The sequence below is a fragment of the Palaemon carinicauda genome, chromosome 21 (assembly GCF_036898095.1).
Source record: "Palaemon carinicauda isolate YSFRI2023 chromosome 21, ASM3689809v2, whole genome shotgun sequence".
In the NCBI taxonomy this organism is placed as follows: domain Eukaryota; kingdom Metazoa; phylum Arthropoda; class Malacostraca; order Decapoda; family Palaemonidae; genus Palaemon; species Palaemon carinicauda.
Genome location: NC_090745.1, coordinates 85,789,995 through 85,816,202, shown reverse-complemented (window position 1 = coordinate 85,816,202; position 26,208 = coordinate 85,789,995). Strand labels below are relative to the sequence as shown.

General features: G+C 42.4%; 2 protein-coding genes across 7 annotated transcripts in view; one reads left to right on the top strand and one right to left on the bottom strand.

The window, feature by feature from the left end:
• LOC137615305 (tRNA:m(4)X modification enzyme TRM13 homolog) overlaps positions 1 to 26,208 on the bottom strand; it is a 203,422-nt gene that overhangs the window by 84,678 nt on the left and 92,536 nt on the right. The window lies entirely within an intron of this gene.
• LOC137615506 (uncharacterized) lies at positions 1,387 to 25,429 on the top strand. Its single transcript, XM_068345422.1, has 7 exons — positions 1,387 to 1,492; positions 1,737 to 2,029; positions 5,161 to 5,514; positions 10,128 to 10,341; positions 10,593 to 10,744; positions 24,216 to 24,383; positions 24,618 to 25,429. Exons 1-7 carry the CDS (start codon positions 1,387 to 1,389, stop codon positions 24,831 to 24,833), a joined length of 1,503 nt encoding a protein of 500 aa, XP_068201523.1. The 3' UTR covers positions 24,834 to 25,429.

The window sequence follows — 26,208 nt, the reverse complement described above, 5'->3', positions numbered from 1 at the left end:
AACATACAGTATTCATAGACTTATGTACAGTATGCCTACAACATTAAAACATTTGATTCTTTGCGGGGAGAACTGCATTCATTCCTTCGCAGATATAAACTTCCGAGTCATTTAATGGGGTTACTTCTGATTTTGTTTCTTATGGCCAGACTAAGAAAAAGAATCAGTAGACTGCATCATGCTATGCTGCTGGGTAGCCAGTGTGCATGATGGATTACGCTTGTCTCAAGTGTCTAGTCACAACACTTCTGGCTGTGCTGGCAGTCGGACGTATCTACCATCACCCCTACAATCAGACAATACTGTAGCATCGCCCGCTCATCACCATTATTTTTGCCTGTCTTGTGTCTATGTGTCATGGACATTATTTGTCCCTTACATGTGAATTATCTGTGATTTCGACTATGTTGACCTTGATGCGTTCCTGTCCAGGCCATAATGGTTGCCCTTGTGGAACATTTATGAGCTGGACAGATGTGGATCCTCACCCAGTATGTCCGGCGTATAGAGGCTAGAGATGTTCGGTAGAATCTACATGTAAGTATTGTAGAGAATGGTCATCCTCCCATTAGGATAGTCGTTTTTGTCGGAAGAAGCGAGCAAAGAGAGATCGAAGTTTGGCGTTGAACATTATCCCCCCTCCAAGTTTTGCGTGTCAGGATCCCTCTGAGGTTTCTGTCACGGAGGACAATGGCCCTAATTTCGTGAACATATTATCTCCCACTGTCAGTAATGTGCATTACAAAATTGAACCTGTTTTTATCTCGTATCCCCTGGCTACGCAGCTATGCTCCCTGAGCCAAATCTCCTAGATGCTTTCATTCCAGACTATGCTGCTTTGTGTGGGGATTTATACCTTTCTGATTATGCAGACAAGATGTTCCTGTTAGAAGTGTCTACTGTCAGAAAGTAGAAGCATCTCCCCATTCCTGTAAGGACCTTAGAGTCAAGCCTGTCATTTATCCTCGTAGCGAGGTGGCCTTATTGGAAGATCCTGATTATCAGTCTCCAAATCATTCTAACAAGAAAGGCTTGCCTCTTACGCCTAGGGGTCCTTAGCAAAAAACTCCTCTAGAGACTGCTTAGGATGAGTCGAGATTTGTCATCTCTGTAATATGAGGGTGGTCAGACCGCTTCGGCTGTGTCCCCCAACCCAGATTTGGCAATAACCCTTCATGCTCCAAGCAGGCTTCGCCTCCCAAGCTTCCTAAAGCTGGGAAGTCGTGTGTAACTATTCCTGCCATATTGCACTTAGAACTTCGTCTAAGAATGGTGTCCGGCCAAATGTTCAGATTCTTAAATCTGAACATAATGACGGATCTAAACATGATCATATCACTATAGCCTTCTCTGTGCAAGAGGTTACACTTCCCATCCCGCCTAGGCATGTCAACAGGTCCAAGCAAGTTGTTACTACCAAGCATTGTGGCATCAATGAATGCGCCGCCGTCTTCTTATATGCATGAGCGTATTCCTCCGCATCATGATGATGGTAAGAAGATGGCTATTCGTCCATCGGATAGTAGAGGACATAATAAACCATACACCCTTCCACCAGAGTTTTATAAACTCCTGGCTAGGAACCAAACAGCTAGTACCTCCCCCCGCCCAGATAAGACCCTTGTATCTTATGCTTGACAAAACCTTTCATCGTCCAGATAGACCCCGTTCTCACACTTGGTCTGTCGATCATGACTACTAGGATAAGCATTCTTCAGAATGCTATTCATCAATAGGAGATTCTTTACAGGTACAGGAAACAGATTCAGAGCGCAGAATCTCTCCTACATCAGACATAGAACAATCTGGCAGACGATGTAGACGTGGTCCTCGCCATAGACATTCAAAAGGCCAGAGTGCTAAGAACTCTCTCTCACCCCTATATGGGAAAGGAACAGATCTTGGGCCTATAATCAGAGGAAAACAACAGCTTCCACATAAACTTCCTGAAAATGAAAGCGGCGCAACTAGCATTACTCCAATTTGCAAAGACTCTGACAGGTCACTCCATGGCATTGACAACTCCACGGTAGTGACCTACATCTCCAAACAAGGAAGCATAGCCTCTCTCCAGCTATTCAATCTAGCAGCAGAGATCCTATAAATCCTCAGGGGAAGCATCTCCAAGGACATCCTCAAGCACATGATATCCGTGAGCTTGCTGCAAACCTAGCGATCCGCTAAACCACTCAGTGGCTCAAGTTCCAAAAGCAGGAGTCTGAAAGAGACAAACCCCTTTATATAGGGCCAATTGTTTCTGCACAGCAAATAGTCTAATTCAAGCTCTGACAGGACAAGTAACTGCTTCTATCTCACGCATCAGTTACTCTGCATTATAAGGGTGTTTATGAGCCTAAATGCGAATAGAGATTTTGATCAAATTAGAAGCCCTAACTCAAAATTTCCCTAATACAGGTAAGAATCCCTTGTGTGTATTTAACTAATATATTACATAAAATTCAGAAGATTAAAACAAGAAACCTATATATATACAAATTCATCCAGTACCCGGGTACATCCCTCAACACATCTACCATCACTAGATGCAACAAGAACAATAACAATTCAGTTAAAACCATGCTCATGTAAGAGAACAATCAACACCACATGGACCAATTTTGGTGATCAATTTTGCCACGATATGAATGTGTTGAGGTGGTTTGGCCATGTTGAGAGAATGGAAAATGGCTGTCTGCTAAAGAAGGTAATGAATGCAAGAGTTGATGGGAGAAGTACAAGAGGAAGGCCAGGGTTTGGGTGGATGGATGGAGTGAAGGAAGCTCTGGGTGGTAGGAGGATAGATGTCAGAGAGGCAAGAAAGCGTGCTAGAAATAGGAATGAATGGCGAGCGATTGTGACGCAGTTCTGGTAGGCCCTGCTGCTTCCTCCGGTGCCTTGGATGACCACGGAGGGAGAAGCAGTAGGGGAATCAGTGTTATGAAGCTTCATCTGTGGTGGATAACGGGGAAGGGTGGGCTGAGGCACCCTAGCAGTACCAGCCGAACTTGGTTGAGTCCCTTGTCAGGCTGGGAGGAACGTAGAGAGGAGAGGTCCCCTTTTTTGTTTCATTTGTTTAATGCCGGCTAACCCCCAAAATTGGGAAAGTGCCTTGGTATATGTACTGTATGTATATATGTATTACATATATTAATATTACAAGTCACTTGATGTTCATATCACCTCTCCCTGATAAAGCACTTTGGAATGGAACAGAGGGCCATGCCTTGTACAAGCCGGCTGCACTGTTCACAAATACAGGTAATTCACTTTGATCTCTTGCTATTACTATAGTAATTGTAACTTGGAGTAAATATCGTAAAGGGCAGACCTCCTAGAGCAAGGAGACTTCCTCCCACCCAAGAAAGACTCCCCCTTTAAGGGCCTCAAAAGTTTGTATCCACAAAAGAATAAAATAAAATTTTTATCTAATTTGTATTTTTCCTAGCTATACAAACCTCAGCCATTTACCAAAGGTCTTGCCTCAGTCACCCCTCAAAGTCTTTGACCAGAAATGTGTTGCGACTAAATGCTTGAGACAAGTGTAATCCGTCATGCACACTGGCTGCCCAGCTGCATAGCATGATGCAATCTACCAATTTTTTTTTGTCTGGCCATAAAAAACAAAAACAGAGGTAACCCTATTAAATGACTTAGGTTTTTACTGCTAGGAAAAACAAAAATTACTGTATATAGAATTTGTAGTTTTTGTCATAGTAATAATTTTGGACAGGTTTTTACTGCTAGGAAAAACAAAAATTACTGTATATAGAATTTGTAGTTTTTGTCATAGTAATAATTTTGGACCTTTGATGGATTCAGTGTTATACTGTATAACAGTGAATATAGGACAGCATTAGCAATTAAATACTGTAACAAAAAATAAAGGACAGTGCAAGAACTGAAAAGACATACAGTAAAAGACGTACATAAGAGATTGAAAATTTGCTTATATAACAGTATCTGGCTCTCCTTGAAAGAGAGCACTTCAAGTCATCATACTATATAACAGCAATAAAGGACTTCTTATCTTGATAAGAATTAGATATTACCAGATATAGATAATTCATGTGTACTGCATAGACCTGTTAAAAACTATCTTTTTATTTAGCTCACCAGTTATGATAATGACTTCAAAATCATTAATTTTTAATTTTTCTTTGATAGATGTAATTTTTCCATTAACTTTTCACACCCAACAATTTTTTTATGTACATTAGTAAAAATTAAAATGTATACTTGATGTTACTTAGGCTTATCATCAAACAGGTGTATGATTCACATTTGAAACACAGTATTGAGTTCAATGATAAGGTTTTCACATGATGTATGGGACAATGTATTATAAACTATACTAACATAGTGATTAAGCTTCTACCTAGTGAATATTACATACTTGTAGCAATCAAACAGAATCTGAGTTGCATGAGCTTTGGTGACATCACTAAAATTACCGAGATTTCATCTAGACGTAGTTCAGTGCCTTAAAAAATTATAGTGATTCCTAATACATCCTCTTTGATCACAAACACACCAAGTAATCCTCATCAAGCATGGAGAATATAGCGGTCTGTTTTTAAATCTTTCTGCAGTGGCTATAGGCTAGACCCAGTAGCAGTATGAAAGGTTCTTTAAGAATCCGTTTTGTTCCAGCTGCATTGCTCTCTACCTTTTACCTTAAGCAGATGGTCAAAAGAAAATAAAGAATTCTTGACTAAACAAGAAGATCTCAAACCTAGGAGGTGTCATGTACCATCAGAGTCCTCAATGAATGGCATATTAAAACCAACAGCTACTACTTGAGAAACTAGGCAAGGGTTTGAAACAAGGCAGGTTAAGCCTTGAAATATTACCCTGAATCAACAAAAAATTGGTTTTCAAAGCTTCCATATGAGTTAATGAACTTAGATTCTAAATATGAGTAACAAATATAAACCTCGTTATGGAGTAGCATTATCATCATCATTACCCCTATAAGGAAATAGCAAAGGCCTCTCTGCTAAAAGAAAGCCATCTATGACACTAGAAATAACTGCAAAGAAAAGTGTTTCAGGAATACTTCCTACAATATTACCCACAAACAACAATACTTTAGTGACTGTCTTGCAAAAATTGTCAAAATAATTTCTCTTAAATTTATTAATTTTTCCATATCTCTTTCAGTTTTCAATAATGTTAAGTCCAAGACTTAAACTTAACACTTTTTTAGTTTTTACACTCTTGATAATATCAATTATATTCTGTAATGAAAGTTATATTTTTGGGAGTAATATGAATGACATAAAATTTGGAAGATTAAAGCAAGAAACCTATATATATACAAATTCATCCAGTACCCAGGTACATCCCTCAACACATCTACCATCACTAGATGCAACAAGAACAATAACAATTCAGTTAAAACCATGCTCATGTAAGAGAACAATCAACACTACATGGACCGATTTTGGTGATCGATTTCGCCATGCCTCTTCCAACTGTGGTTCATGGGCATCAGCTAGAGGTGAAGGGCAGAAGGTATATAATTAATGTATTTTAAATACTGTAGAGTAATATGTTCAAGTATTTCCACTTGAGATGCAATTGTCTTGGAAATGTGAAATGCACAAGGATCACTTCATTTTCCCTTAGCTGCATTAGATGAACATATACAGTAATATAAAGTAAAGATGTAAATTCCCTTCTTCATGTGCACAAAGAACTACATTATAGGTGAAAAATTAAATAAAGAGCAGTAAAAGAAAACCAAATGTTACATAGAAGTTAAATATACAGTACATATTCATCAGTATTATAAAGTAATTCAACATAACACATTTTTTTATTTAAATACTGATGCACTGTCAAAATTCATTCTCTAGTAATTTGATTCATATCATCACAAATTATCTTACAGTATTACCTTAGTTTATAATTTTAGCTCGTTCTGGGAGCAAGCTTGCAAACTAAAATAATTTTTCCCATAAGAAAATATCATAAGTTCTCCCTCTTGAACTACTGTAAATTCACTAACTATTAACTGATTGCTTAATTTATGCTATCTGAACACTTAGGTGTCCTTTTTTTTAACACTTACATCCCAGCATTCACAAGAAACCTATCTAATGATGACTGAACATGACATGAACTCTGCATGGGTAGCATATGGGCACCGGTGACTGATTTCTGCACATTGCGTGCTTGTCTCGTTAGTACTTGTCCACAATAAAGTAAAGCTAAAGAGTAAAATATTTGCTCACAGACCGATGCAATGCTCTTAATCCAATTTGAATGTATGCTCGTATGACAGAACGTGAGATAAACTGGTAATTTAGAGGAGGAGTGGAAGTTAGTGAAAGAAAATTTTGTTGGGATTGCAAGTGATGAGTGTGGCAAGAGGATTGTTGGAGACAGCATGAGGAAGGGTAGTGAAAGGTGGAATGAAGGAGTGAAGATAAACATAGAAGAGAAAATGAGGGCATTTGAAGAATGGCTGCAGAGTAATAGTGTAGAGAAGTATGAAAGATATAGAGAAAATGTGGAAGTAAAAGAGGGCGACTGACTGGAGGTGGGGTCAGGGATTGGGTCGTTTATATGAAGAGAATAAGAAGAAGTTTTGGAAAAAAGTGAAGAGAGTAAGGAAGGGTAGTTCGAGAAGTGAAGAGACAGTGAAAGATGGAAATGGAAGGTTCTTAAAAGGAGAGGCAAGGAAAATGTGAGCGCAGTATTTTGAAAGTTTATTGAATGTTAAGGATAATATGGAGGCAGATATAATTGCTGTTGCTGATGTTGAGGTGCCAGTGATGGGAGATGAGAATGAGAGACAGATTACAAGAGAGGAAGTGAAGAGAGCACTAAATGAAACGAGAGTACGAAATGCACCTGGTATGGATGGTGTGAGAGCTAAGATGTTGAAGGAAGGGGGTGTGACTGTACTTGAATGGTTGGTGAGATTGTTTAATAAGTGTTTTATGTTGTCAATGGTACCAGCAGACTGGGCAAGTGCGTATATTGTACCACTTTATAAAGGTAAGGGAGATTTGCATGAGAATTGTAATTCAAGGGGTATTAGTTTGTTGAGTGTGGTTGGAAAACTGTATGGTAGAGTACTAATTAGTAGGATTAAGGATAAAATATAGAATGCAATCTTAGAAGTACAGGGTGGTTTTAGAAGAGGTACGGGATGTATGAATCAGATTTTTACAGTCAGGCAGATATGCGAAAACTATTTAGCAAAAGGCAAGGAGGTGTATGTTGCTTTATGGATCTGGAGAAAACGTATGATAGAGTTGATAGGAAAGCAATGTGGAATGTGATGAGATTATATGGAATTGGTGGAAGGTTGTTGCAAGCAGTGAAAAGTTTCTACATAGGTAGTAAAGCATGTGTTAGGATAGGAAATGAAGTGAGCGAGTGATTTCCAGTGAGAGTGGGGCCGAGACAGGGATTTGTGATGTCACCATGGTTGTTCAATTTGTTTGTTGATGGAGTGGGGAGAGAGGTGAATGCTTGAGTGCTTGGTCGAGGATTAAAATTGATAGACGAGAATGATCATGAAGGGGAGGTAAATCAGTTGTTGTTTGACAATGATACTGTACTGGTTGCAGACTCGGAAGAGAAGCTTGGTCGATTAGAGACAGTTTGGAAGGGTATGTGAGAGAAGAAGTTGAGAGTTAATGTGGGTTGGAGTAAGGTTATGAGATGCATGAGAAGGGAAGGTGGTGCAAGGTTGAATGTCATGTAGAATGGAGAGTTAATTGAGGAAGTAGATCAGTTTAAGTACTTGGGGTCTGTTCTTGCAGCAAATGATGGAGTGGAAGATGTACGTCAGGGAGTGAATGAAGGATGTAAAGTGTTGGGCGCAGTGAAGGGAGTGGTAAAGAATAGAGGGTTAGGCATGAATGTAAAGAGAGTTCTGTATGAGAAAGTGATTGTAGCAACTGTGATACATGGATTGGAGTTGTGGGGAATGAAAGTGACCGATAGACAGAAATTGAATGTGTTCGAGATGAAATGTCTGAGGAGTATGGCTGGTGTATCTCGATTAGATAGGGTTAGGAGAGAAGTAGTGAGGGTGAGACCGGGTGTAAGAAATAATTTAGCAGCCAGAGTGGATGTGAATATGTTAAGGTAGTTTAGCCATGGTGAGAGAATGGACGATGGCTGTCTGCTAAAGAAAGTGATGGATGCAAGAGTTGATGGAAGAAGTACAAGAGGAAGGCCAAGGTTTGGGTGGATGGATGGAGTGAAGAAAGCTCTGGGTGATAGGAGGATAGATGTGAGAAAGGCAAGAGAGCATGCTAGAAATAGGAATGAATGGCGAGCGATTGCGGCGCAGTTCCGGTAGGCCCTGCTTCTTCCTCTGGTCGCCTTGGTAACCACGGAGGTACCAGCAATAGGGGATTCAGAGTATGAAACTTCATTTGTGGTGGATAACAGGGTAGGGTGGGCTGTGGCACCCTAGCAGTACCAGCCAAACTCGGCTGAATCCCTCGTCAGATGGGAGGAGCGGAGAGAGGAATAATCCCCTTTTGTTCCTTTTTTTAATGTCAGCTATCACCTAACATTGGAGGAAGTGCCTTGGTAAATAGATAGATATCCCTACTTGCTCGTGTTCAAAGTTACTCGTAAACTGAGGTATAATACTACTATATTAATATAGATTGCAATTACCTTACAAAGTTTATGAATAAGATTTTTGGGGTTAAATAATTTAACTACCCAAGAGAAATTCAAATGATAAAAATTTGGAGGCTAAAAGCCATAATAGTACAGTGCTGGAAAACAGATTGTAGCAACAGGAAAACTCATCATTCATTTATTTCAATCAGGTTAAGTCATATCAGCGCTTAAAAGTGTACCTAAAGTTCCCTAAAACAAGTTATTTCCCCAACCCATTAATTTTCCTCAGCTCTTCCATCACTAACACAGAGTACGTCAGCATCTGCATTTCTTCTATTGTAAGTCCATTGTTTCTCTGACTCCATAATTGTTCTCAGAAACTAAGTAGTTAGAGTAAACTTTACCTATACAATTTCTTATGCTTTCCCATTACACTACCTGTCTAGATGAAAATTTGCTTTTAATGCATCTCTCCTCAAGGTAAGATTGATATCTTGGTCACCATATGAAAACTAAACTTCCATGTTTTTAATGAGATCTAATGTACAGTATACATAGAATTTTTGTCTCCAAGCATAAAAACCCCAATCAACTTTTCTACCTTTGTTGGCTTTTCAGTTATTCCAAACCTAAATGTTTCTTTGGCTATGACTCATCCTAGAAAAGAGATGAAAACCTTTTTTCCATTGTTTATTGTTTCTTATTTCTTTTTTAATCAAAACTGAGTCTGCTTATGGATATATTCATTATGTTATTATAAATGATGCACAACAATTAAACAAGTGTCCCATACTTTGTGCTTACTTCCTAGATAAGACACCACCTGTCTTTATAGTAACTACTTTGAGAATCTGGTATTACCTTGGCAAGAACAGAGGGAATTCAATAATATCTACCATGAAAAAAATTTCATCACAAGAAAGAATACGTTTGTTGTATTCTCTCTCTACTCTTGATTTCCTAATCCTTTCTATCCTTCAATAGGGTTATGGAATGGCAAGCCAAGAAATCTTTTAATTTTGCTTCTCTGAAACTAGAAATATTGACCTAGGAGTTCTCTACATTATTCCAGCATTCTGGTTTTCTCAATCTGTACATAACGACTGATTAAACCATTAGCAAGAAAATTTTCCACAATGTCAAACAACTTACTTTTATCCCTTTATTCAAGCAACCTTCATTCAAGATTTTTTTTTTCCTTACTATTACAATAGGCATTTTCTATTTTTATTAAGTAGATGTTTGATACATGAAAACCAAAATGCTTCGCCCTTCCCTTTAATTAAAGTGGATAAATCTTCTCGCAACAAATATCCATATTGATGGGAGTATGTGAGGGATAAGTGCAAAGTTTTCAACCCTTCTGAAGGTAATTATTATCACACCTTAGAGGGTATAGTCTTCTTTAAATAAATATTGGCACATTGTATATGCTTTATATAAAGCGATAGGCTATCAAAGACAATAGTTATTGTGTATAAAAAAAATTCATATCCTGATTAAGCTTTTCTTCTATATTTCCTTATAAGGTTGTGAGTTACTCAATTTATGGAAAGTTTCCTAACGATTATTACTATGGTCTAGAACAAAACTTAAAGGCAGTAAGGCAACACTATCCAGGGTGGACAATGAGAGTTTATCACAATGAAAAGCTCTGGAGCTCATCAGAACAGCATGAATGGGCATGTAATCTTGCTTGTGAAAATTCACATCTGGATTTCTGTGACATATCTAATCTACCAGGTATTTTTCATACATAATCCCCATTTATCATCTTTGGCACAGCCTATCACCGTAAATTTTCTAAAACCTAATTCATGAAAATATGCAGAATGGACTTAATATCTAAAAAAAATTGTAATGAGGAATAAAGAATTCATATATCAACCATCTGGTACAATAAACTTTAGGAAATAAATGTTGACTCCTAAAAAGTTCATTATAGTGAGGATTTACTGCAGATTGTAATTCAAGAATTTACTGTATTACAATAGACTTGGATGATGTCAATACAACCTGGGGTTCCCTATGGCGCTTCATTGTTGTAGGTGACCCTACTGTGGATCGTTACATAGTGCGGGACTGTGATTCCCCAATCTTGCAGCGAGAGGTAGACGCAGTGAATGAATGGATATCTTCTGGTAAGGTCAGTAATGTATCATAATATATACTATGCTTAATACCTTTTTAACCAAGTAAAGAAAAGTTAGAAAGGACACTAATATTAAAATAATATTTCCATCAGGGGCAATGTCTTGAGCCTATCAACAGAATAGAGAGTTTTGGTGAACAGTGGTCACCTTTCACTACAAAATCTATGAAGTCTTAGGAAATCAAAGTTAACAAAATGATATTTTAATTATAAAATAAATTTTTGAATATACTTACCCGGTGAATATATAATAGCTGCAACTCTGTTGCTCGACAGACACATACATAAAAAACTCGCCAGCGATCGCTATGCAGGTTGCGGGTGTGCCCACCAGCGCCAACTGTCGGCCAGATACCACTCTCGATGTAAACAAAACCTTCAATTTCTTCTCATCCCACTGCGTCTCTATTGGGGAGGAAGGGAGGGTCGTTTAATTTATATATTCACCGGGTAAGTATATTCAAAAATTTATTTTATAATTAAAATATCATTTTTAAATATTTAACTTAGCCGGTGAATATATAATAGCTGATTCACACCCAAGGAGGTGGGTAGAGACCAGAGTTAAATATGTTTACATCGTATAAGCTAAGAGTTTTTTCATTTTGACAGTTATCAATATAACAAAACCAAAATAAATAGGTACCTGGTAAGGAAGTCGACTTAGAAGATTACTCTGCCTTGTAAGTACGTCTTCCTTACGGAGCCCAGCGATCCTCTTAGGATGCTGACAGACTCCCAGGAGCTGAAGTATCAAGGGCTGCAACCCATACAACAGGACCTCATCAAACCCCTAATCTGGGCGCTCTCAAGAAATGACTTTGACCACCCGCCAAATCAACCAGGATGCGAAAGGCTTCTTAGCCTTCCGGACAACCCATAAAAACAACATTAAAAACATTTCAAGAGACAGATTAAAAGGATATGGAATTAGGGAATTGTAGTGGTTGAGCCCTCACCCACTACTGCACTCGCTGCTACAAATGGTCCCAGTGTGTAGCAGTTCTCGTGAAGAGTCTAGACATCTTTCAAGTAAAATGACGCGAACACTGACTTGCTTCTCCAATAGGTTGCGTCCATTATACTTTGCAGAGATCTATTTTGCTTAAAGGCCACGGAAGTTGCTACAGCTCTAACCTCGTGCGTCTTAACCTTAAGCAAAGATCGGTCTTCCTCACTCAAGTGTGAATGAGCTTCTCGTATTAACAATCTGATAAAATATGACAAAGCATTCTTTGACATAGGCAAGGATGGTTTCTTAACCGAACACCATAACGCTTCAGATTGGCCTCGTAAAGGTTTAGTACGAGTTAAGTAGAACTTAAGAGCTCTAACAGGGCATAATACTCTTTCTAGTTCATTGCCTACGATCTCCGATAAGCTAGGAATATCGAAAGATTTAGGCCAAGGACGAGAAGGTAGCTCATTTTTGGCTAGGAAACCAAGCTGCAGAGAACAAGTAGCTTTTTCTGACGAAAACCCGATGTTCTTGCTGAAGGCATGAAGCTCACTGACTCTTTTAGCCGAGGCTAAGCATACCAGGAAAAGAGTCTTAAGAGTGAGATCTTTCAGGGAGGCTGAATGTAAAGGCTCAAACCTGTCTGACATGAGGAATCTTAGGACCACGTCTAAATTCCACCCAGGTGTAGCCAAACGACGTTCCTTAGAGGTCTCAAAAGACTTAAGGAGGTCTTGCAGATCTTTATTGTTGGAAAGATCTAAGCCTCTATGCCGGAAGACCGAGGCCAACATGCTTCTGTAGCCCTTGATAGTAGGAGCTGAAAGGGATCGTACTTTTCTCAGGTATAAGAGAAAATCAGCTATTTGGGCTACAGAGGTACTGGACGAGGATACGGAAACTGACTTGCACCAGTCTCGGAAGACTTCCCACTTCGATTGGTAAACTCTAATGGTAGACGCTCTCCTCGCTCTAGCAATCGCCCTGGCTGCCTCCTTCGAAAAGCCTCTAGCTCTCGAGAGTCTTTCGATAGTCTGAAGGCAGTCAGACGAAGAGCGTGGAGGCTTTAGTGTACCTTCTTTACGTGTGGCTGACGTAGAAGGTCTACTCTTAGAGGAAGACTTCTGGGAACGTCTACCAGCCATCGAAGTACCTCGGTGAACCATTCTCTCGCGGGCCAGAGGGGAGCAACTAACGTCAACCTTGTCCCTTCGTGAGAGGTGAATTTCTGCAGTACCTTGTTGACAATCTTGAATGGTGGGAATGCGTAAAGATCTAGATGTGACCAATCTAGGAGGAAGGCATCTATATGTATTGCTGCTGGGTCTGGGACTGGAGAGCAATAGATTGGAAGCCTCTTGGTCAGCGAGGTTGCAAAGAGCTCTATGGTGGGTTGACCCCAAGTCGCCCAAAGTCTCTTGCACACATCCTTGTGGAGGGTCCATTCGGTTGGAATTACTTGACCTTTCCGACTGAGACAATCCGCTAGGACGTTCAAGTCGCCCTGGATGAACCTCGTTACTAGGGAGATGCCTCGATCTTTTGACCAGATGAGCAGGTCCCTTGCGATCTCGTGCAGAGTCAATGAGTGGGTACCTCCCTGTTTGGAAATGTACGCCAAGGCCGTGGTGTTGTCCGAGTTGACCTCCACCACCTTGCCTCGAAGGAGATTCTCGAAGCTTCTCAAGGCCAGATGAACCGCCAAAAGCTCCTTGCTGTTGATATGCATGCTCCTCTGACTCGAGTTCCACAGACCTGAGCATTCCCGACCGTCCAGCGTCGCGCCCCCGCCCAAGTCCGATGCGTCCGAGAAGAGAACGTGGTTGGGTTTCTGAACTGCCAGGGGAAGACCCTCTCGTAGGCTGATATTGCCCTTCCACCAAGTCAGACAAGTCTTTATCTTTTCGGAAATCGGGATCGAGACCGCCTCTAGCGTCTTGTCCTTTTTCCAGTGAAAAGCCAGATGGAATTGAAGAGGTCGGAGGTGTAGCCTTCCTAGCGAGACAAATCGCTCCAGGGATGACAGCATTCCTACCAGACTCATCCAAAGCCTGACTGAGCAGCGTTCTTTCTTCAACATCTTCTGGATGGAGAGTAGGGCTTGATCTATTCTGGGGGCCGACGGAAAAGCCCGAAAAACTTGACTGTGAATCTCCATCCCTAAATACAGAATAGTTTGGGATGGGACCAGCTGTGACTTTTCCAAGTTGACTAGGAGTCCCAATTCCTTGGTCAGATCTAGAGTCCAATTGAGATCCTTCAGACAGCAATGACTGGAAGAGGCTCTGAGAAGCCAGTCGTCCAAATAAAGGGAGGCTCGGATGTCCGATAAATGGAGGAATTTTGCCATATTCCTCATAAGCCTCGTAAACACGAGAGGAGCTGTGCTTAGGCCAAAGCACAGGGCCCGAAACTGGTACACTACATCTTCGAAGACGAATCTCAGAAAAGGTTGGGAGTCTGAGTGAATGGGGATGTGGAAGTAAGCGTCCCTTAGGTCTAGAGAGACCATCCAGTCTCCCTTTCTGACCGCTGCTAGGACTGACTTTGTGGTCTCCATGGTAAACTTCGTCTTTGTGACAAAGACATTCAGAGCACTGACGTCTAGCACCGGTCTCCAACCTCCTGTCTTCTTTGATACTAGGAAGAGACGGTTGTAAAATCCCGGTGATTGAAGGTCCGAGACTTTGACCACCGCTCCCTTCTCTAGCAAAAGAGACACTTCCAGTTTCAGGGCTTGTCTCTTTTCTTCCTCTCGGTACCTGGGAGAGAGATCGATGGGGGACGTCGCTAGAGGAGGTCTGCGTACAAAAGGGATTTTGTACCCCTCTCTGAGCAACCTCACAGATTGTTGATCTGCGCCTCTCTTCTCCCAGGCTTGCCAGAAGTTCTTGAGTCTGGCACCTACTGCTGTCTGAAGTTGCGGGCAGTCAGACTCTGCCCTTAGAGGACTTGGATCCTTTCCTCTTCCCTCTCTTCCCTTCAGCACGAGCACCTCCCCTGCTGGAGGCTCTGCCACGAAAGGGCGGGATAAACCTGGACGCTGGAGTGTCTATCCTAGGTCTAGCAGACAAGGCAGGCAAAGGGGGAGCTTTGCGAGCCGAGGACGCAACTAAATCGTGGGTGTCCTTCTGCACTAAAGACAAGGCAATTTCCTTAACCAAGACTTCAGGAAACAAGCACTTAGACAAGGGCGCAAAGAGTAGCTCAGATCTTTGGCATGGCGTCACTCCTGCTGATAGAAAAGAGCACAGAGACTCTCGTTTCTTAAGGACTCCGGACGTGAATGAAGCGGCAAGCTCGTTGGACCCATCGCGGACGGCCTTGTCCATGCAGGACATAATGAGTAAGGAAACATCCCTATCGGCAGATGAGATTTTCCTACTCAGGGCTCCCAAACACCAGTCCAGGAAGTTAAAGACTTCAAACGCCCTAAATATGCCTTTAAGAAGGTGGTCCAGGTCCGAGGGTGACCAACTAATCTTCGAGCGTCTCATGGCAAGGCGGCGGGGAGAGTCTACAAGACTTGAGAAGTCGCCCTGGGCAGAGGCAGGAACTCCCAAGCCGAGAACTTCTCCCGTGGCATACCAGACGCTCGATCTAGACGAGAGTTTAGACGGGGGGAAGGCAAACGCCGTCTTCCCTAAACTCCTTTTGGTCTCTAACCAATCGCCTAACAGCCGTAAAGCTCTCTTGGATGAGCGAGAGAGAACGAGTTTAGTAAAGGCAGGCATGGTAGCAGGAACGCCTAAGACAAACTCGGACGGCGGCGAACGAGGAGCCACAGAAATAAAGTGATCAGGGAACAACTCTTTAAAAACAGCCATGACTTTTCTAAAGTCCAAGGATGGTTGAACTGCTTTAGGCTCATCTAATTCTGAAGGCTGATCCTCAGGCTGTGGTTCAGCAACGTCCTCATCTGACAGTTCCTCATCCGATAACTGATGAGAAAACGGCAAAGGTGTAGGCAACGTTTGACTCGCAGAGTCCGGTCGCACTGGTGCATACGTGACGGAGCCGGACGCAGCGTCCTGGAACTGCTGAACAGTCTGGGAACTGTCAACAACAGGTGCGCGAGGACGCACAGCGTCCACCCGAGACTGTTTAGACCGTCTGGGTTGTGCAGTCAACACCATACCGGGTTGCGGAGGTTGACGCACCGCGTCAAAACAAGTCAACTCTGATGGTTGATGAACGTCCTGAACGTCACCAATCGCATCAGTGCGTTGCCTAACGTCAACGTGCGGCTGGAAATCCACACTGGGTCGCATCGTTGGAGGTACCACACCAACTGGTTAACGCGAGAAAGCTACATCCACGTCAACAGGACGCACAACCGAACGCTTGGATGGCTGATGGCCAGTAGGTTCAACGGAAACCTTCTCAGCGTTGTAGTCCTCCATCAAGGACGCAAGCTTAGACTGCATATCTTGCAGTAACACCCATTTAGGGTCTACGGAAGCAGGTGCGGTAACAGACGGGGTTAGCGAATGAGACGGCACAACTTTGCCTCTCTTAGGCGGCGAGCAGTCATCAGATGACGGCAACGGGTCCGAACTGTCCCAGTGGCTACATCCGGGACGTTGGACTTGTCCTGAAGGGACCGACTTACGCTTTAAAGGTCTAGAGACCTTGGTCCAAGGTTTCTTACGTGAAACACCTTCGGACGACGAGGTAAAAATGGGCTCTCTCGTCTTACTTTGGTAGGGGCGATCTTGTCGAGATCCGCCTGATACCAAAGAGGGAACGTCTGTTCGCTGATCAAGGCCTCTCGAACCCATAAGTCGTACGACATTGCTTCTCCCCTGGGCTTGGGAGCTTGCAAGAGGTCCCGGACTAGGTGGACGATAGGCACGAACAGACGAACCCTCGGTCGCAACACTGTTCACAACACTTTGCGTAACACTAGGCACTTTGACACTATCCTTCGTGGCACTTTGGCACTTGAGTTCCTTTACGTCCGCCATGAGTTGATTTCGGTCACTTGCTAAAGCCTCAACTCTCTCCCCCAAGGCATGAATAGCACGCATCATGTCTGCCATAGACGGTTCCTGAGTGCTAGGAGGGGGGTTAGGAACAACCACTACAGGGGAAGGAATAGGTTCAGGGGCATGTGGAGAGGAAAAATCTACCGACCTAGAAGAATTTCTCCTTACCCTATCTCTCTCTAGTCTGCGTGTGTATTTATCAAATTCGATAAAATCGAATTCCGAAAGGCCCACGCATTCCTCACACCGATCTTCCAATTGACAGGTTTTACCCCGACAATTGGAACAAACAGTGTTAGGGTCGAGAGAAGCCTTTGGAAGACGCCTATGACAGTCCCTAGCATTACACTTTCGAAACTTGGGAACTTGAGAAGGGTCAGCCATTTTGAATTAGTCAAGGGAAAATTCCAAAAAACGATCTAAGTCATCAACAATGAATCCGATTCAAAAAAAGAGTTCAAGGATTTATTTGAAGAAAAACACCTGTACTGCGAAAGCTCAAACCAAATTAAAGTACTTCACCAAATATGATGGGAAAAACTCCAGGTTCAACAGCGAGTAAAGTACTTCTTGTCGACACGTCGACAGAGAAGAAATTGAAGGTTTTGTTTACATCGAGTGGTATCTGGCCGACAGTTGGCGCTGGTGGGCACACCCGCAACCTGCATAGCGATCGCTGGCGAGCTTTTTATGTATGTGTCTGTCGAGCAACAGAGTTGCAGCTATTATATATTCACCGGCTAAGTTAAATATTTAAAAAAAGAAGTTCAGATAAAAAAACTAATCTTTCATCTGGAGCAATCCTATGTAAAATAAAGTAGCTTGATATGAGCATTAAGTTTAATAAGTCACTCCTTTCCTCAGAAATAATAAATTGATAAGTTCATTAAAAACTGAAAATTTGTTCTTGTCTTGAAAAATCAAAATATTACATTTACACATTTAACACTCTTTATCAATTTTTGCATTACCCTGGTAAGAGGATGAAATTTAATGATGACTTCTTTCTATTGTTAGTCAACATCAATCATCTCTGGAAATCTTTGGTTGCTTTCAAAATGTTATTTTCATTAGTAAAATAAATTTTTGAATATACTTACCCGATGATCATGTAGCTGTCAACTCCGTTGCCCGACAGAAATCTACGGTCGGGATACGCCAGCGATCGCTATCCAGGTGGGGGTGTACTCAACAGCGCCATCTGTGGTCAGGTACTCAAGTACTTCTTGTCAACAAGAACTCAATTTTCTCCTCGGTCCACTGGTTCTCTATGGGGAGGAAGGGCGGGTTCTTTAATTCATGATCATCGGGTAAGTATATTCAAAAATTTATTTTACTAATGAAAATAACATTTTTCAATATTAATCTTACCCGATGATCATGTAGCTGATTCACACCCAGGGTGGTGGGTGGAGACCAGCATACATGTTAACAAAGAAGCTAAGTATCCCGTATTTCATTTTATTAGTTATTCAAAAATAACATAAAATAAATAAGTACCTGGTAAGGAAGTCGACTTGAACCATTACTCTGCCTTTATTAAGTACGTCTTCCTTACTGAGCGTAGCGGTCCTCTTAGGATGCTGAACGACTCTTAGGTGCTGAAGTATAAAGGGCTGCAACCCATACTAAAGGACCTCATCACAACCTCTAACCTCGGCGCTTCTCAAGAAAGAATTGACCACCCGCCAAATCAACAAGGATGCGGAAGGCTTCTTAGCCGACCGTACAACCCATAAAAAGTATTCAAGAGAAAGGTTAAAAAGGTTATGGGATTATGGGAATGTAGTGGCTGAGCCCTCACCTACTACTGCACTCGCTGCTACGAATGGTCCCAGGGTGTAGCAGTTCTCGTAAAGAGACTGGACATCTTTGAGATAGAATGATGCGAACACTGACTTGCTTCTCCAATAGGTTGCATCCATAACACTCTGCAGAGAACGGTTCTGTTTGAAGGCCACTGAAGTAGCCACAGCTCTCACTTCATGTGTCCTTACCTTCAGCAAAGCAAGGTCTTCTTCCTTCAGATGAGAATGTGCTTCCCTAATCAGAAGCCTGATGTAGTAAGAAACTGCGTTCTTAGACATTGGAAGAGAAGGCTTCTTGATAGCACACCATAAGGCTTCTGATTGTCCTCGTAGAGGTTTTGACCTTTTTAGATAGTACCTAAGAGCTCTAACTGGGCAAAGTACTCTCTCCAGTTCGTTCCCCACCAAGTTGGACAGGCTTGGGATCTCGAACGACTTAGGCCAAGGACGTGAAGGAAGCTCGTTTTTAGCCAAAAACCGAGCTGCAAGGAACATGTAGCCGTTTCAGATGTGAAAACTATGTTCCTGCTGAAGGCGTGGATCTCACTTACTCTTTTAGCTGTTGCCAAGCACACGAGGAAAAGAGTTTTTAATGTGAGGTCCGTAAAAGAGGCTGATTGGAGAGGTTCAAATCTTGATGACATAAGGAACCTTAGGACCACGTCTAGATTCCAGCCTGGAGTGGACAACCGACGTTCCTTTGAGGTCTCAAAAGACCTAAGGAGGTCCTGTAGATCTTTGTTGGTGGAAAGATCCAAGCCTCTGTGGCGGAAAACCGCTGCCAACATACTTCTGTAACCCTTGATCGTAAGAGCTGAAAGGGATCTTACGTTCCTTAGATGTAACAGGAAGTCAGCAATCTGGGTTACGGTGGTACTGGTTGAGGAAACTGCATTGGCCTTGCACCAGCTTCGGAAGACTTCCCATTTAGACTGATAGACTCTGAGAGTGGATGTCCTCCTTGCTCTGGCAATCGCTCTGGCTGCCTCCTTCGAAAAGCCTCTAGCTCTTGAGAGTCTTTCGATAGTCTGAAGGCAGTCAGACGATGAGCGTGGAGGTTTGGGTGTACCTCCTTTACGTGAGGTTGACGTAGAAGGTCCACTCTTAGAGGAAGAGTCCTGGGAACGTCGACCAGCCATTGCAGTACCTCTGTGAACCATTCTCTCGCGGGCCAGAGGGGAGCAACCAACGTCAGCCGTGTCCCTTTGTGAGAGGCGAACTTCTGAAGTACCCTGTTGACAATCTTGAACGGCGGGAATGCATACAGGTCGAGATGGGACCAATCCAGCAGAAAAGCATCCACGTGAACTGCTGCTGGGTCTGGAATAGGAGAACAATACAACGGGAGCCTCTTGATCATCGAGGTAGCGAACAGATCTATGGTTGGCTGACCCCACAGGGCCCAAAGTCTGCTGCAAACATTCTTGTGAAGGGTCCACTCTGTGGGGATGACCTGACCCTTCCGGCTGAGGCGATCTGCCATGACATTCATATCGCCCTGAATGAACCTCGTTACCAGCGTGAGCTTTCGATCTTTTGACCAGATGAGGAGGTCCCTTGCGATCTCGAACAACTTCCTCGAATGAGTCCCTCCCTGCTTGGAGATGTAAGCCAAGGCTGTGGTGTTGTCGGAGTTCACCTCCACCACCTTGTTTAGCTGGAGGGACTTGAAGTTTATCAAGGCCAGATGAACCGCCAACAACTCCTTGCAATTGATGTGAAGTGTCCTTTGCTCCTGATTCCATGTTCCCGAGCATTCCTGTCCGTCCAATGTCGCACCCCAGCCCGTGTCTGATGCGTCCGAGAAGAGACGGCGGTCGGGGGTCTGAACAGCCAAAGGTAGACCTTCCTTGAGAAGAAAGCTGTTCTTCCACCACGTTAGAGTAGACCTCATCTCTTCGGAAACAGGAACTGAGACCGTCTCTAGCGTCATGTCCTTTATCCAGTGAGCAGCTAGATGATACTGAAGGGGGCGGAGGTGGAGTCTCCCTAACTCGATGAACAGGGCCAGCGATGAAAGCGTCCCTGTTAGACTCATCCACTGCCTGACTGAGCATCGGTTCCTTCTCAGCATGCTCTGGATGCATTCTAGGGCTTGGTTGATCCTTGGGGCCGACGGAAAAGCCCGAAAAGCTCGACTCTGAATCTCCATACCCAGGTAGACAATGGTCTGGGATGGGACGAGCTGGGACTTCTCTAAATTGACCAGGAGGCCCAGTTCCTTGGTCAGATCCATAGTCCATCTGAGATTCTCCAGACAGCGACGACTTGTGGGAGCTCTTAAAAGCCAGTCGTCTGACGGAGCCGGACACAAGATCATGGTACTGCTGCACAGTCTGTGAACTGTCAACCATGGGGAAGCGAGGAAGTACAGCGACAACCCGAAACTGTCTAGACTGTCTGGGTAGTACAGACAACTCCTTATCGGGTTGCTGAGGTTGCCGCACTGCGTCACAACAAGTCACCTCTGCTGGTTGTTGAACGTCTTCCCAGTGACACACTGACTCCGTAAAAAAAAAAATCCTCTATCAAGGACTAAGCTTGGACTGCATGTCTTGCAACAAAGCTCAAGGTCTATGGGAGCAGGTGTGGCAACAGACGGGGTTAGCGACTGAAGCGGAACCATTTACCCTCCCTGGAAGCATGTTATGCTTAAATAAAAGTCCATAGGAGGCTAAGCAGCTTAAGGCTCCTCTCCAAATGACAGAGTCCTCAAGGGAATATCAGAAGGAGGGAGAACAGCACTTTCTCATCTACAGGAACCATATCCAAGAAAAGCTAGGTTCTCTCAGTGAGGGTTTCACTGGTGCAAAAGCAGCAGACCAGAAGGCAACGTTATGAAACTGCTTGACAGTCTGTGAACTGTCAAAAACTGAACTGTCAACCACAACAGGAGCGTGAGGACATACAGCACTGGTGTATAAGTAGCAGACCAGAAGGCAACGTCATGTAACTGTATGACAGTTTGTGAGTTGGCAACAACCAAAGTTGTGTGGGGAAGCCTCAACTCCTGACTGACTAGTTTGCTGCTGGCGAGTGGCGGAAACCATAGTGTGTTGCGGAGGCTGACACACCGTGTCAAAACACGGCAGCTTGTGGTAGCTCACGCACGGCAACGGAGTGCTCTGTGTGTGGGAGTCATCATACATCTGGCAGGGTTGACTTGTGCATGGGTGGAGGAGCTCTCACAACAAGAGTGTGAGAGCAGGAAGCCATGCCGGGCGCACAACCGTGGGAGGTGTAGGCCCACGGGTGCATCGTCAACCTTCTCCGCAGTCGGAGTGTGGGAGCTGGCAACAACAAAAGCAGAGTGCTGGAGCGTGGGAGGGGCTGCGGTGGGTTGAGGAGCATGCGGTATGGTATGCGGAGCATGCTGTAAGGTATGCGGCTCATGCTGCATGGTATGCGGAGCATGCTGTAAGGTATGCAGAGCATGCTGCATGGTATGCGGAGCATGCTGTAAGGTATGCAGAGCATGCTGCATGGGCTGCGGAGAATGCCGCATAGTGCTGGAACCCGGCAGCTCTACAGAACCTTCCCACTGCTGATGCGGTAGCTCACGCATGTTAGCAGATGGTGCAGCAAGAACATGCGTCTGGCAGGGTGGACTGCGCATCGGTGGTGGAGCTCTCACAGGTGGAGGGTGGGAGCAGGCAGCCGCAGTATCTGCTGAGCGCACAACCTCGGCGGGTTGTAGGTTAACAGGTGCATAGACAACCTTCCAGCATGATACTCCTGCATGAAGGAGCAAGCTGAGACTGTATAGTCTGCAGCATGGACCACTAGGGTCTATGAAAGACAACAACAAACGGAGCTACTGTCCGTTGTGACTGAGGGTCTAAAACCGCTGGTGCGGCAACAGACGGAGTTACTGCCTGTTGCGGTACCACCTTGCCTCTCTTGAGAGGTGTGCAGTTGTCGTACTGCAGCAAGTCCGAACTGACCCAGTGGCTACACCTAGGCCGTTGGACTTGCGCGGAAGGGACCGACTAGCACTTAAAAGCTGCAAGATTTGGTCCATGGTTTCTGCGAGAAACCTCTTCCGCAGACGAGGAATAAATGGGCTCTCTCGTCTTTGTGTGGGTGGGATGATCACGTCGGCAACGTGTGTAGATACACCCGAAACCACGGAGGGAAACGTCTGTTCGTTGATCAAGGCCTGTGGAACCCATAAGTCCTTCGACATTACTTCTCCCCTGGGCTTGGGAGCTTGTAAGAGGTATCGGACTAGGTGAACAACTGGCACGAACAGACGAACCCTCGAACGCAACACTGAAACACTTTGCGCATATCACTTTATCACTTTTGATTTTCTGTTTGCACTTATTTCACTGAACTCGAAACTTTAAGTGGTTTGTACCTGAAACACGCAATCCTATCCTTCATTAAAAGGTAGTAATTGCGAAAACAGTATTACAATGTAACAGAAAAACATAATGAAAGATAAAGAATTCAGTGGCTGGAAAAGAGACTAAACACTAGATCAAATAAACTACGTTTAAAATCTCTCACAGCATAAGGCCTGGGAACAAGAATAAAACTCTAGAAACGTTTTACCTTCTTCCCCTATAGCGACTAGGGAGAAGAGCAAAAAAAAAAACGAGAACAACGTTACCCGCTTGAACGAAACGTTTATCCTCCTCTCTCTCCCTCCGTCTCTATCTCTCTCTCTCTCTCTCTCTTGACTTAGAACCTGAGAGATGAGCCCAATTATATATATCGTTAAAACATATTTGTTAAAGGAAAAAAACTGAAAGGTTTCCCAAATAAAAAGTTCCTTTATTAGAATTAAAACCATTTAAGCTAAGAAAGAATGAACGAAACTCTAGAAACGGTTTACTCTTACTGCAACGTGAAACCGTGAAATACTCTCTCTCTATCGTAACGATAGAGCGCAAGTTGAACGTTCTGAACGTCAACAACTGCGGAGACTAAACAAAACGTTAGTTCAACTTTGAAAACAGTACGAGACTATCAAAGAAATTCTTTCAAAAACATTAAAATTAAAATAGCATAAATTCTTAACAGGAAAAACGATATGACGGGCTCAATGTTAATAAACTTCGGTTCCAAGTAAGGACCGCCTACTATTAGGAAAGGTCGCATATAAACAAACATAAAAATTAATTTTCATAAGTTTATAATAAATGGAAGTTAATCGAAGAGGCCTATAAATGGCGGAGAGATATAAAATAAATCTATAACTTTGTTAAGCAAAATTACCAAAAACCTAAACACACTTCCGTCTAAGGGAAGGGTGGTTATAAAAAGTGAAAGAGAGTCTATACTCTCTTCGACACCAACACTTCCGTCTAAGGGAAGGGTCGGCCATTTAAAAGTGAAAGAGAGTCCATACTCTCTTCGTCACCATAATTAAAACAAATTAATTCCAAAAGCTTGCTAAGCTAATGATAAAGCTTCCTGAATAGCAAAGGCTAAACTCTAGAGCAAATACATCACCAAATCGTGAACAATAACTCCAGAATCAACAGCGTATCCAAGTAGGTCTAGCCGGTGGCACGACAGAGGAAAAATTAAGTTCTTGTTGACAAGAAGTACTTGAGTACCTGACCACAGATGGCGCTGTTGAGTACACCCCCACCTGGATAGCGATCGCTGGCGTATCCCGACCGTAGATTTCTGTCGGGCAACGGAGTTGACAGCTACATGATCATCGGGTAAGATTAATTCTTTCAAATTCAAAATTTCAGTGTTATCATGTAATGAGGGATAACCCTCATCACAATGTGGAGATGATGGCTGGAATGTGGGGAGGCTGTAATTACAAGTACTCTAATTACTATACAAAGGCAGCAAATATCAGAAAAAACATGCTGGAATATGGAAAATATCTCAACCAAGACCAACCTGCACTATGGGTGAGTAATCATAAAAAATTATATACTGTATAGTTTCTTGAGAGTGATCCATATGAAAACAACATCTAACAGTAGGGTAAGGTTTCTTATAAGCAGAAATTTATTAATGGAAAAGCACTCTACAGTTTTTGGTTTCATGTCTTCAAATATGATTTTTGTAAATATCAAACTAGTTGAAGAGAGAAATTTATAATCATACTTGAATGTACAATATATCTTTCACCTTTTCCCCAGCTATACATGTGGCCTGAAGTACAACATGATGGAATATTTCATGATGCATTCACTTGTATGAGATACCCAGGGTCTCGCCCCTTTCCTACAAAGAGAAATGGAGACACATATGTTGGAATGCGAACATATAGAAAAACTTATGAGTTAGATGGCATTCGAAGAACTTGTCCAGAAATTTGTCGACCCATCAATCACCAAGAATGGGAGTTCTGCTAAGCCTTCTTTTGTTAAAGCCAACCATAAAATCTTTATCACTACTATTATTATTCCTAGCCAAGCTACAACCCTACATAAAAAAGCAAAGTGCTACAAGCCAAAGGGGATCCAATACGGAAAGCAGCCCAGAGCAATAAAGAAATAGAGAAGTAATAAATAACTACAAAATGAAACATGAAAAAAATACAAATAGAGTATATTAAGATCAGTAACAATGTTAAACAGATAAGTCACATATAAACAATGAAATGAGACTTATATCAAACTTTGTAACAGAAAACCATTTGTAGTAAGTTTGAATTTCTGAAGTTCCACTTATTCAACTACCAAATTAGGAAGACTGTTTCCAAATCTGGTCACAGCTGCAATAAAATTTCTAGAATACTGTGTAGTACTGAGAATTATGATGGAGAAAATAAGACTGTTATAATCAACTGCATACCTGGTACAGTACTGCATACTGGATGGTAGTTTGGGAAGATCTGAATGTGAATAATGGTCAGAATAATGAAAAATCTTCAGCAACATGCACAAAGAACTAACTAAATGATGATGCCAGATCAAGGATAACAAATTTAATAGACTGAAAGTTTTTGTCCAATATATTAATATAAGAGTAATTAGCTGAAGACCAGACAAGGGAGAAATATTCAAAACATGATAGAATGAAAGAATTAAAGAATTTCCTCTAGATAGATTGATCATAAAAAAGACTTTCTCAATATGGCAATTTTTTGTGCACATGAAGAAAGTAAATTTCCAATCAAGAACCCCCATAGAACTTTAATTGAATTGTATACTCTTAGAGACATTTCTAATGAAAAGCTCCAGATGTTGAGGAGCCGTTAAGCTACATACAATTATACTTTGAATTTTGTTAGGGTTCAACTTCATCCCTCATAATTTGCATCATGCAATAATTTCAGCTAGATCTCTATCAACCCACTAGTGTTCATGTTAATATTTCGTAGCATAACTAACATGGAAAGGAAGATAGAAAGAGACAAAATTGCATTAGAAATACAAATACTTTTCTATATATCACTTATGGTTACATGAAAAAATGCATCATAAGCCAAATAAAGGGTTAAGGGTTCAGCAACTACAGGTCTGTATTTATGAGATAGAATTGAGTATGATTACCTGCATATGCAACAAGCCTGTTTTTAAGCTTAAACCACTTATCATATGTATAAAATATGAAAAGTAATGGACTCCATGAAGTATTTAATCAGCTAAATTAACCTTATTGGAAGGCAATGTTAAGAGATGCTAATCAAACAATAACAAAAATATGTTACATATGTCATGAACAAATTTGTTTCACAGGTTCACTTCATTAATTAAGAGAGAGAGATATAAATTAAATATATTG